This window comes from Carassius auratus, chromosome 5 (assembly GCF_003368295.1).
Source record: "Carassius auratus strain Wakin chromosome 5, ASM336829v1, whole genome shotgun sequence".
Classification (NCBI taxonomy): domain Eukaryota; kingdom Metazoa; phylum Chordata; class Actinopteri; order Cypriniformes; family Cyprinidae; genus Carassius; species Carassius auratus.
In genome coordinates, this window is record NC_039247.1 from 5,681,615 (window position 1) to 5,695,084 (window position 13,470).

Genomic DNA, 13,470 nt, shown 5'->3' on the forward strand with positions numbered 1-13,470 from the left:
CATTTTCACCTGCTTGTTCTGCAGATACCGAAACACCTACACACTCCTTTACATATACATAAATCACGGCTTCATCCATCTCTCACTATCTCTCTGATGGCTGTTTATTTAGCTTATTAGAGATAGCCATCTGCTAGATTACTGCTGTGTGCCTCCGCATAGCTTAATGAATGGCTAGGGAATTTTCCACATTCATGATAATTGCGCATCTCAATGAGAAACAATGATACATTGTTGTCGTATTTGGTTTACAAAGTCACACCAGTGCATCTCTTTTGAGCTGTAAGGTTGCATGTGTGAGTACGGGACATTGATTATTTTCTGTATCGACTGCATCAATTAACTGTGCTTGCTAAGGAAAGTGTCAGTATTATTTTTACTCATAAGTCAAAGTGATAACAGTAAACCTATAACCTTATGTTTAAAATTTTGGACGTAACTTTTCCCACGCCATTTGTACAATATCAATGATACCTAAAATGCCTTGAGATGTTTTGTTTTTCTAAGCAGTTATTCTTTATGTTTTTGTTCTCTGTTGTGTATTTTTTGTTTATTATAATTAGTAGTAGTAGTAGTAGTAGTAGTAGTAGTAGTAAGAGTAGTAGTACTATTCTTAGTTTTATTATTGTTAGTGGTATTAGTATTCTTATTAGTATTAGTAATAGTCATATTATTATTCTACTTATATTTATCTTTCTTGTGCAGGAGAAAAAAAAGTGCATTATAAATGAAATTTATTATTAATATACATTATTATTATCTTCAAATGGACAGTCAATTACCACAAATAAAAAAACAAAGTTTTGAGTCAAAGGGCCTCTGGACCCTTTGACACTTGCCAAACTTTGACTCTTGCTTGGGCTAAGAAACTACCCAAAACTGTTGCTAAAAAACAAACAAACAAACACTTAGCAATCACATCACAATGTATTCTGAGAGGTGTTTTGATCTGTTCTAGATGAAAGACGAGCATATGACCCTACAGGACAGTCCAGCTACAAAGAGGCTTGTAAGATGCTAAATGTAATTCCAGTGTCCTACTTCCTCCGAAATATGAACCAGAGTGAAGTCAACATGATGCATTATGGGCTGGGCTCACAGGTAAGAACAAAGACACTGATTTAAGGGGCGTTTACACAACACTGTTTTCTTTGTTCACTGTTATATTTGGCCGTTTGGCCATTACAGTACACAACAGCGATTTGAAAACAGGTTTCAAAGTGAAAGTTTTTTAAAGCAATAACGTCTCCATATCAAGTCATGTCACCTTCATTTATATAGCACTTATACAGATAGTGTCAAAGCAGCTTTACAGTGTGAAATAATGCAAAAAGACAATAGAAATCATTCAGTTTTTCCATGTAAACTCTGAAAATGCGAATTTGTGAAAATATTTTGTTACATCACGTGCATGTCTTCAGTCCATGGGTAGTGTTAGTGTCTGTATAAGTGGCATCGCCAACTACTGGCCTGGCATTCAGTCGTTTTCACAGATCTGTGCAAATAGAATGACTGCATTGTAGTCTGTATGTGTACCCTTGATGTCAGACTTTAAAATAGAGATGAATTAATAAAATAAAAAGATGGAGAAATATAAAGCAGATGTTTTATTCCAAAGCGACTTACAATTGATTGTAGAATGACTATAGAAACAGTATAATTTAAATTATGTGCAAAATATGCAAATTAATTTAAGTAGTTTAAGAGACTTTATTGCGTCATTCGTAGAGTTTAATGGGCACTAAAGATTTTTTCTAGTGCGATTCTGCTGGAAGTTTCATTGCAGAATCATGGGTAATGTAATTTTTCTCCAATAATTACATGGTTAAACATTAATTATTTAATAATAATGGATTGATAAGTTAATAACTATGGATTGATGGCTGCAACAAAAGCATACCATCAATTAACAACCTTATAGATCACAGTAAGACTGTCTTCAAAGGTTATTGTTCAATATCAGTTCCCCTATGGTGAAAAGGTGTTTACTTCCAGAGACTGCTGCATTCTATTAGGGTAACAAAACAATGATAAATAATTTGAAAACTTTCCTCTGTAGGGTACCAAAGCTCTGGCGATTTCCTTGGTAACCAATACCTCCATCCTGAAGCTGAATCTGCGAGATAACTGGATGGAGGGAGTGGGCGGGGCCGCCATTGCTGACATGCTCAAAGAGAATTGCTACATCACAGGTGACTTTCTGCAGTCCCGCACATAACATAACATCACAGCACTGCTGGACAAATCTGGAACTTGCGAGGCAATCTTGCAAGGTGTATTTCATTGTTGGCGTAACAAAGCCAACATACTAATTCCCGTATCGGATTTCCAAACAGGCCAGATTTCCCATAGACATGGGTTGAGAATGTTTCCTAGTAACGTGTTAAAATACTAACAGTCTGTTAAAACATGTTAGAAGTATGCTAACAACTTGTTAAATTACACTAGGAACAAGCTAAAAATGCTAGTAATGTGTTAAATTCCGCTAGAAACATGCTAGCAACTTGTTAAATTATACTAGCAACATGTAAAAAAAGGAAATGCGTTTCCTTGCATTTTTAAAAAAAGTTTCACGTATACACAACAATCTTTTCAAAATGATTTGCGTTTACATATCCACAAAAGAAGCAATAACGGTGAAAAAACTTTCACTTTAAAACCCATTTTCAGTCCTCAAAATGCTGTTGTTGTGTAAACGAACAGGCAAAAAAAAGAAAAAGTTTCCTGTTTTTTGCTGAAAACATTGTTGTGTTAACTGCCCCTATCTTTCTAAATAATGCTAGCAACATATTAAAAGATACTATCAACTTATAAGATCATGCTAGAAATGTGCTAGAAACTTGTTAAATTATGCTAGTATTATAGCAACATGCTAAAAGATGTAAAGTGTTAAATCATGCTAGCAACATGCTAACACATGCCAGCAACTCAAGTCACCTTTATTTATATAGCGCTTTATACAGATTATTTTCACGAGGTGCTTTGCAGAAAAAAAATATTCAAAGATCCAAACAGAGATCAATTCTTCTGTAAAGAATTTCTAAACCTTGGGAGAAAACAGGCTCAGTGGGGGCCATATCTCCTCTGGCCAGAAGAACCCACATGGTGTGTTTAATTCCAGGCTGCATCACAAATCAGATTGTAGATGTATTGTTATTATTCTGAATATTCATCCAGTTCCTTCTGCTTGAAGATTGAGATACATCACATGGTGCTGCCAGAAATGTGTTAACTCATGCTAGCTACATGCTAGCAATGTGCTAAATCATGTTAGCAATTTTGTATTGACTTCATCTGACTTCTCTGTGTAAAAACATACAATGAGGTACAAATGTCAAGAGATGCAATATATGCTATCCAATTCAAAACAACATAGTCAACAGTACAACTGTTTCATAAGTAATGTGAAGTTATTAAACACAAAGTGTAGCCATCATTCACTGTGCGTTTCAAAACTTTTATGATTGTGCGGTTGATTTTGTAGAACTCCCTCAAGATATTAGTCTAACTGTAAAACCTATTTTCTTGCCCAGAAATTGATTTGTCTGAAAACCGGATGGGTGAATACGGAGCCAGGGCTCTGTCCAGCATGCTGTTGGAAAACTCTACCCTATTCTCTCTCAACCTCTCTGGGAACCATCTGGACGAGCGAGCGGCCAGACATCTGTCCCCAGCTCTGATAGGCAACCAGAAACTTCAGCACCTCGACCTGAGTCACAACAGATTTGGAGATATAGCAGGTTTGAGATGATTGTGAAAAGTTCACTGCTTGATTACTGCAGACCTTCAAATAACTTTGCATCTAGTGGTTTCTGGGCATTTTGCTGCCACATGTTGAATGATTACATGTAACGGTTGGACTGGAAGACTACAATTTCATGGCTACTTAGTAGAACAATATAAGAAAAAAAACAGCTTGAGATTTGACCTAACACATGCATTGCAAAAAGAACATTAACCTTCACTGCTGTATTACACAATGGGAATGAAATTAAAATTTGTCCGTTTCACTTACTTTGAGCAGTTCATTATACTGATGATTTTACAGCACTACAGAGTATAATAAAAATGTCTAGACATAAATTGGGATAATTTAGTTTCAGTTCACCAAGCAAAAGATAAGTTGCCCTGTGCAGTGACTCTCAATTGGCAGGCCTACTTAGACAGGAACCATTGGAGAGTTTCACTGCTATATTAAATCTATAAAACTAAAAAAAAAGGGGAAAATGAGATGTTTTTTTAATGAAGGAAAATATATAAATATAAAATAAATTTAGATCTCATTGTTTTAATTTGTTTTTGGTTTTGCAACTGATTCTTTATTTTTAGAGGAATTTTGTTTTTATTTTAGATAAATAATAGCCTAAAACTTTGTACTTTACATTTATTTTTACTCCGAGTACACAATTTAAATGAAACCTAACTTAATTCATTGAATCTGTGGCTTTAATTTCCTTTAAGCTTCATAAAAAAATAAATTAAAAAAAAGTATTGGCGTAATGAAACTGCTGCCTTTATTAGCTGCTCCAACCACACATTTATTCTGGTAGGACTAGAAGTTCTCAGGAAGCGAAGTGGGAAAGTGAGAGGGGGACAGGATTTGCAAAGGTCCATGAGTCGAGACTCGAACTCGGGACACCTGAAGCACAAAGATGGTACATGTAAATTATCGGCGCCTCTGGCGGACAAATTTCATTCTCTAACTCCCCCAGAGTTAATATATTGAGTTTTACCGTTTTCGTTTTTAACTGGGGACTATTTTCAAGTGCTGCGTGATATCACTGTACCTGCCATGTTACGGCAGCACAGTTCCTTGATTATTAAGCCAGAATTTAATTATAGTTCCTAATCGGCCTAGAAAAATCGCAACTTTTCATTTTATGCTGGTCTTAGTACACAATATAACTACAGAAGAGTCAAGTTTTAAATAGGAAAAATATCGAAACTCTTTGGTCATTTTTGAATGCGATGGTACTGGTCTAATAGGATTCAATGATGTATGCTAAGCTATGCTAAAAGTGCTATCCCCAGACACGGAGATCGCCTGAATGGATTCAAAAAACCATGAAACAAAATTGATAAACTCTGGGGGAGTTAGAGAATGAGCCTATTTAAAAAAGTGTTCCTTTAAGTAGAATGTACATATAGAGTAAAGTAGCAGTGATCACGCTTGACTACAGCAGTAATATAGCAATACGCTTGAGAACCAAGAAGACATTACAAACGACAGAATATCTGCCTTTATTCTGCCAAAGAAAATCATCAAATATCGCCAAAAAAGCTCCTTGTCACAAAACATTAATAAAAGTTCCAGCAACAATGAAGAAGTTGCTATATTTGATGAAAAATGCTAAAAATTTGCAACAATGTCTATTTCCGAGTCGCTGCTAAACTAAACACTTTTAAATGAATCGATTAAAAGCATGATTCCGTGGCTTACTCGTTTCATTCCTGAATAAATCATTGTTTGAATGATTTGTTGACTGAAGGATTCAGTGACTCACTCATGAAAAGTCAGATTTCGCCATCTGCTGGCAGAAGTGTATGTAATGTGCGTAAAGAGTTACTGGAAAATCCTCTACACTAATGCTGGGTACACACCAAAAGATAATCGGGCTGATTTTGGGCCGATTTCCCCCCTTTCGACAATCCTAGCTCTGTCCCGATTATCTTGATGGTTCTACAGATTCTACTCTTGGTGTGAGGTGTGTTAAGAGTGTTCGAACCTGATCGGAAGAGCGTCAGAGCCTCCCCGATCGTGAAGCGTAAATATCCAACATGTTTAATACTGATTATCAGATATCCTGATGTGTGGGGGGAACCTGAGGACAAACCAGGGGGGCAGGGTTTCATATTTTATTGAAGCATCCCTGGGCGCCGCCACTGGCTAGCCCACCTGCTGTTAGCTGTTAGCTGGCTAGCCCACTGGCCCACCTGCTGTTAGCATTCCATTGACTCCCATTCATTTTGGCGTCACTTTGACAGCGAATAGCTTTACAGGCGTTTAAAGACTCGATTTTTTCCATTCATTATTTCTAAAGAAACACGGAAATGTATAAAAGGCTCCATTACCTTGTATCTTACGTTATGGCCCTGTAGAAGCAGTTTTTGTAAAAATAAGCTAACGATTGCGTCATAACGTGAGACTCTGTTGCACAGTAGAGAAATTACCATATGGACAGGAGGAGAAGCTCGCAGGCAATCTTTTACTGTCTATGAGACTATCGGGGGAACGTGGAGGCATGACGTCAAGGGAGAAGCCCATATAGAGTCCATTAAAGCAATGGGGCAAAATTATTCAACAACGTCTGCAAGATCTGGTGGGTGATTCAGATTTCTCTTGGCACAGTGGTTAGAAGACTTACAATTGTCAGACAGGTTGCTCACGTGACATCTACATCATCAAGCGCAGTTTGAGTCTGCGCAATACGCTCGACCCCCAGGAAGTGCGTGTTTCTAATTGACTTCACTTGTCTCCGTTGAATCCAATGGAGTCGCTGTGTCCATTTCTTTTACTGTCTATGGGACAAACGAGCGCACGATCTGGAGATCATCATGTGAAACGAAACAATATCCAATCAGAAAGCAAATAATGACGTTCTTAAAGAATGATGTAAGATCTGATAACAATTATTTAAAGTTTATTTAATAAGGCAATTTCAAAGAGAATAAGATCTCTTTTCCAAGAGAGAACAGACCATGTCCCCGCCTGTAATATACAGTAAGTTAGTATGAACATATTTATTTTTCTGATGTCATTGAATAGTTTATTGAGATGTGGATACACGGATATTATCTAATGAGGTGATACATTTGCTTTTAAACAAACCTTTTATCTACAATGTTATATTTTTATATTTTGATAAATGGATGTTATGTCAGTGGTGAAACCTGTTGATAAAAACCTTTAAATCTGGCTCACTCGAGATTATTCATATCTTTTTGTGGGAATGTATGGAAATTATTTTTTTTTTTATATATATATATAGCTAAGTGCTCTCTTCTTAACTGCAATACAAATAGGAAATGATATTCAGCTTCAACACAAGCACAATATCTTCATATCCAGAGGGCCGGATCTGAAATGATCAGAAACTCCAGTATGATAATGAGGGATATAGAGTACAGTCCTAAAGCCCCATAGCTGTCAACATGAATGACAGAGTGTGAAGATAGCGGAATTGCCTCAATAAAATATTGCATATAGTAATCAAGAGGAACTCCTCCATGACCTGCCATGATTCATATTAACAGATTCCGCTGGCACATCTCTGTTCTTATTACATATGGTGATGGCTTTCTTTTTATAATCATACACTGCTAGCTTATTCTTGGCAGGCTGCCTCGGTGACCATTGCAGATGTGGTCAATAAGGCCCTGATATAGTTATGTATATCAAATATGATTTTATTGAGTTTTTGTTTGTTTGTTTCTAGCTTTGAAAATGGTAACAGTGTGAGGAAATGTAACACCACCTTTCAAAAGTCTAGGTTCAGTGAAATGTTTTAATATCTTCGAAAGTCATGGCTTATGCTCACCAAGGCGGCATTCATTTAATTAAAAATACTGTAGAAACAGTAATATTGGGAAACAGTTTAAAATAATATATTTGAATACATTTTAATATATTTTAACTCCAGTCTTCAGTGTCATGGGATCCTTCAGAATTCATTTTAATATACAGATTTGCTGCTCTAAAAATATTACTTATTATTATCAATGCTTAAAACAGTCCAAATCAATATTTTGATGATTTAAAGTTAAAAACAGCATTCATCTGAAACAGACGTCTTTTATACCATTATAAACTTTTTATTTTAGGAAGAGTCACCTACACAGGGACCATTATAATTTGGGCCTAAATTACTAGTCACTTGCCAGTTAGATCATACAGAAATTAAATTATAAGTGGATACACAATAACACACTGAATTAATAACATTAACTCCCCCATGTTGCTCTTCTCCATCTTTCTCCTCCCCTCAGGGGAAATCCTTGGTGCTGCCATTACTGAGAACACGGCAATGAAGTCACTCAATCTGGCTTGGAACTGCATTCGAGGGAAAGGAGCCATTGAATTTGCTAAAGGCCTGGAGGTAAGAGGAAAATAAAGTCCATCCTCTGCCAGAGTCACTCACTCATGCTAAGAACTTACTTTGGCCTAGCATCCATTGATCGAGTCAGGATTTAATAACTTTAAAAAAAAACTAATATTAAAATGCTGTTTAATCCAGCATCTGTGCAGTAAAAAATCATGAGGAATTGATTTATTCTTTTGAAAACATACTGTAACTTTAATAATAAAAAAAAAAAAGAAAAAAAAAATTCTTAAAGGAATTTTTTCTTAAAGGGGGTGAAATGCTTGTTTTCACTCAATATCCTGTTAATCTTGAGTACCTTTAGAGTAGTACTGCATCCTTCATAACTCCAAAAAGTCTTTAGTTTTATTATATTCATATGAGAAAGATAGTCTGTACCGATTTTTCCCGGAAAAACACGACCGACTGGAGGCGTGATGTGTGGGCGGAGCTAAAGAATCACGAGCGCCAGTAGGCTTTTGCGTTGAGAGCATTTGGAAGCTGTGAAGGCTGAAACTGGAAGTTGTGACATTACCGTGAGGAAAAAAACCATCATCCAAAACAAACCATGGCTAACAGTGTCAGGGTTTGGTAAGGGAGGAACTCAAGAGCAGACAGGAATCGGGTTACACAGAGGGTTTATTAACAAAAAGGGGAAACAAAACCCACGAGGGGGAAAACAACAGCTAGGGCGGAAACTAAACAACTTAACAGGACAGGATTGACATGATAACAAACTCTTAAACACTAACTACAAAAAAACACTCACGGTTACACAAAGACTTCTCAAAGGGGGTTACAAGGATAAACTTCTCTCACAAGGCTGACCAGTAGGAACACATATAAGGTACAATGAACCGACAGAAGACAGAGCACACTAGGGGATCTAAATAGGGGAACTAATTAAGAAACAACAGGTGGCACAGATAAGGCAATCACACCACAAGACTAGGATAACAAGGGGGGCGGGGCAAAGGAACGAGACAACACAAGCACATGGCCCAAAGACAAGGCCATGTGCTTGTACACAAAACACGGGTCTGTCATGATCCTGCCTCAAGACTAGGGAAAAATCAAGGACACGAGGGCAGAATCATGACAAACAGTCAGATTCAGCCATTTATTTATGATCCAGAATCAGATCCCGAGGCTGAAACTGAACGAGAGCAGCAGCAGCAACGACTCGCTCTCCGGTATGGGTCTCCGGCATGGGAGGGGACGCACTAACAAGGAGGCAGAGATATTTTAAGCAGTTTTACTCACCGCCTGTGGTTCCAACACACGATCGTGACCCTTTTTCGTTGGGATTGCATCATCCTTAAGAAATAAACGATATTCAAATCCGGCGTCAAACTGGGCCTTGTTTGTAAAACAAGCATCTTCGAAATGCAGGGAACAAACAAAAACACTTGCACAACTCCGTTGATGCTCTGTAAAAATAAACTCCATCCACTGGTCCCTTAATGCTGTTTTTTCTTTGGTAATCTGTGCAGGGTTGTCTTGCCCTGGCAACCAAAAACACACTCCTTTTGTGACATTTCGTAACGCTCTTGCTCTGATCAGTGATGCCTGTTGTGCTCTCAGTGCTCTGCTATACAGGAGCGCGCGCTCTTCCGGCAGAAGTGCCCTTAAGACCCATATAAGGAAATTCCGCTCCATCTAACGTCACACAGAGCCATACTCGAAAAAAAAAACTTTCCGAAACTTGTGACAAACCAGAAGTAGTATTTTTGGAACAGAAATACTCCTTCAAACGTACAACTTAATTTTTGAAACTTTGTCCATGTTTAGCATGGGAATCCAACTCTTTAACAGTGTAAAAAACTCAGTATGCATGAAATAGCATTTCACCCCCCCTTTAAAGTAAAGCCTATTTCATTCTAAAGGTCAAAAAGAGGCTAAAAAATTAAATAAAATAAATATATGTTATAGCGATAATAATAATAATGATAATAATAAAGAGGGTGCCTAAAAAAGTATATATAATAATATATATTATATTTAAAATATATTTATAATAATAATAATAATAATTATTATTATTATTATTATTATTATTATTATTATTTCTAATAAATCCTGGTGCATACAAGTGGGCCTCAGAGAGAACTTTAATTTTTTTGATGATATAAAATGAAACTTTTTTTATTTAAATTCTGCACGTTACTGTAATCGTTCTGTTGGATTTGATGTTGAAGGGAAATATCTTCTTGCGGATCCTGGATTTGTCATACAACGGCCTGGGCAAAGAAGGAGCTGTGGCTCTAGAGGAAGCACTCAAACACAACAATACACTGGAGGATCTGAACATCAGGTACTGTTGTCATAGTATGATTATATATTATACTGTAACTGTATTTATGGAATGCAGGACATGCATCACCAACAAATCCATTTTTTTAAGACTCACCTCTTATTTTCTGTGTGTACGCAGTTCTTGGTTTATTGCCGTAAATATGAGATGGTAGACAGTTGAAACTGTTTAGAGTCTGTCTGCTAAATTAGTTTAGTACACAATGCATAGTTAGTCTAGTCATGATTATTTGCAGTGGTGAAATCATAAAACACCAGACTATGCAAAAATTCGATAAACTCAAAACCAGAATAAAATGTCTCAAATACTTGCTTAAAACATTTCAGTATTGTCTTTTTTCTTTGTCCACAGCAATAATCGCATACCGCTTGAAGGAGCCATCCATTTAGCCCTGGGCCTCAAAGTGAACACGACTCTACGAATTCTCAAAGTACGAAAGATTAGAATAGTAACAGCAAAGCATAATTGAAGCATGCATGGCTTCTAAGCTTAGACTTTTAGGTCTGCGCCAGAAGAGATTTATGGCATTTCTATCTTTGTTATGACTCATTTTGTTGGTTTTCGGTATGATCCAGATGTCTAGGAACCCAATGCAGTCAGCGGGATGCTTCGCCATTTTAAAATCAGTTCAAGCAAACCCAGAAACTGCAGCTGAGTTTTTAGAATTCTCTGTGAGTGAATCTTTCCCATTCATTCCTCATATTTCCTTATGGTTTTCTGTCTCTAACATCAGTTTCTCGTAGGATATCTGTGTGGACCAGGAATTTGAAGACTTATTCGAAAGCACCAAAGAAACACTCCCAAACCTCCAGGTGAAACATGGTGGAAAAATTAACGCTGCTCTTAAAAAGAGCTGAAGTTTATTCAAAAACACATTCTGGACAATCCAATTGTAATTGTGTAGGCTTATAGAACTGCAAATGTATTTCTAAACTTGTATAAAACTGCGACTCTAAACTGATTTGAATCTCGCTCCGCACTCCTCCACATGGTAAATTGGATCAAGTCACAGTTGATTGATCATGGTTTCTGGCGTTAAGGGAACAACGGTTCTGTAGAATAATACTAAGAAGAATTGATGACATTAGTGACCATAGACTTTAGAATATTACTTACAAAATAGATAGTTGAGATGATGTGTGAAGAAAGCTAGAATATGTGTAAAAGTTTGGGTCGGTAAGATTTTTACAAATGTTTTTAAAAGAACATTTTTTTTTTGATCAACATGATTACAGCTTAAAATTACTGTTTTGAATATATTTTAATATATTTCTAATATTTCAAAGATTATGATCAATGTTGATGTTGATCATTTGTCCTGGTTCATGTTTGTGTGTAAACCATGATATACATTTTTCAGGATTCTCTGATAAGAAAGTTCAAAGAACAGCATTTATTTGAGCAAGTTAATAAATTTATTCATTTCCTTCACTTTTGCTAGTGTATGTATGCAGATTTATTTACTGTATGTTGTAGGCCTATATCTAAAATAACTTTTTGTAACTCGTGTTTTTAACATAAACTTAATTTAGTATTCACATATATGGTTTAAAACGCATGATTTTAGCGTGTGATAAATTATAATGATAAACATACGAATATTTGTAGCAGGTAGGAGCTGTAATGGGCAGCTCTATACTGGAAAAGGGGGCGGGGAGCAGCAGCTCATTTGCATTTAAAGAAACATGCACGAAAAACAGTGTTTCTGCTTCCACTAAGAATAGGCATTTTCAAAATTATATAATAAATTATCTGTGGGGTATTTTGAGCTGAGACTTTACAGACACATTCTGGGGACCACAGATAATTATATTACATATTGTAAAAAGGGGCATAATATGTATCCTTTAATGCCAGACTACATGAAATATTTGTGACTACATGAAATATATATATAGTGTTTTTCTGTGTGGGTTAGTTTGTTCCAGGTGGTTAGTATAAGAAGCTTTCAGATTCTGACATTTTAATTTGTAGTAATCCTACTACTTAGGCAAAAGAAAAAAAGAAAAAAAAAAGAAAGAAAACATGGAGGCCTATTGTATTTGATCAGATTTCATTGTTATTATTATTCTGCACTTTTCCCCCAGAAAACCTTTAAAACTAGTCAACAGGCACACCAGATTAATCTTTTTTGAAAGTTTATTTATTTGTTATTTTTATTTTTACTGGATTTTAATGACATTAGCGACCATATCAACAGATTATTCATCGTGATAAAGAGTTTCTAAACTTCTTCGAATCAAAGGCGCACAAGTATGGAAGCATATGGGTAGCATTATTCAATTTGGGATGTAATATGCAAAATGACAATGCAATATGTAAAATGGCAATGCATTTCTGTATTTACATTTACATTTTCCAATACATTTGTGCAACGTTTGGTGCAAAATGAAAATGAAAATTAAATTACATAATTTTCATTTGCCATTTACTACACCAGTTTTAATATTTAAAATGAATATTAATTTTAACGCTTTATAAGTTGCAAAATTAAAATGAAAATGTATTACAGAAATGATTAGATATGTATTACATGTTCAAGCAAAAACTGTGGCAAAATGATCATTTAAATGCTATTTTTCTTAAATGCATTAACACTCACAGTCAAGACACTTAAGATTACATTTTCATTCGGTGTCCCGCAATGAATGTAGCAAAATTCAATGTGCACATTGAAAATGCATTCCGAGCAGATCACGTGTCCCCGCCCTCGCGCCACGTCAATCATTGTGTGAACAAGGCGGGGCTTACAGAAGGTCAGAGACTCAAAGCTCAAGGAGCGGATTCAAGTGAGACAAGATGGACAAGACAGTTGGTCCGTGTATGTTTTGATCATTTCGGTTTATGGCTTCAATATTTCATTCGCACTTGTGGGCGGAGCTGAAACGCTGCTTTCATCTGATTGGTCGAATCGGATCGGTTTTCATCTGACAGCCTTCAGCTCGGTCTTGTCATTCTTTCAGGCAAAATAAGAGTCAGTGCGAGTGAAGCACTGTAATGTCTGAAACTACGCTCACTGTTAATTAGCATAATATTTGAATCAGATGTATCTGGGCACATAATTCTTGCTGCTGAGAC

General features: G+C 36.2%; 1 protein-coding gene across 2 annotated transcripts in view; it reads left to right on the forward strand.

The window, feature by feature from the left end:
• lrrc74b (leucine rich repeat containing 74B) overlaps positions 1 to 12,063 on the forward strand; it is a 14,798-nt gene extending 2,735 nt beyond the window's left edge. For both annotated transcript variants that reach the window (XM_026245312.1, XM_026245313.1), the window contains 8 exons: positions 959 to 1,101; positions 2,060 to 2,192; positions 3,534 to 3,740; positions 7,987 to 8,096; positions 10,277 to 10,392; positions 10,744 to 10,822; positions 10,968 to 11,063; positions 11,136 to 12,063. In XM_026245312.1, the coding sequence (XP_026101097.1) occupies positions 959 to 1,101; positions 2,060 to 2,192; positions 3,534 to 3,740; positions 7,987 to 8,096; positions 10,277 to 10,392; positions 10,744 to 10,822; positions 10,968 to 11,063; positions 11,136 to 11,249 (998 nt within the window). In that variant the 3' untranslated portion in view covers positions 11,250 to 12,063. The remainder of the gene's footprint in view (positions 1 to 958; positions 1,102 to 2,059; positions 2,193 to 3,533; positions 3,741 to 7,986; positions 8,097 to 10,276; positions 10,393 to 10,743; positions 10,823 to 10,967; positions 11,064 to 11,135) is intronic.
• The last annotated feature ends 1,407 nt before the right edge of the window (positions 12,064 to 13,470 follow it).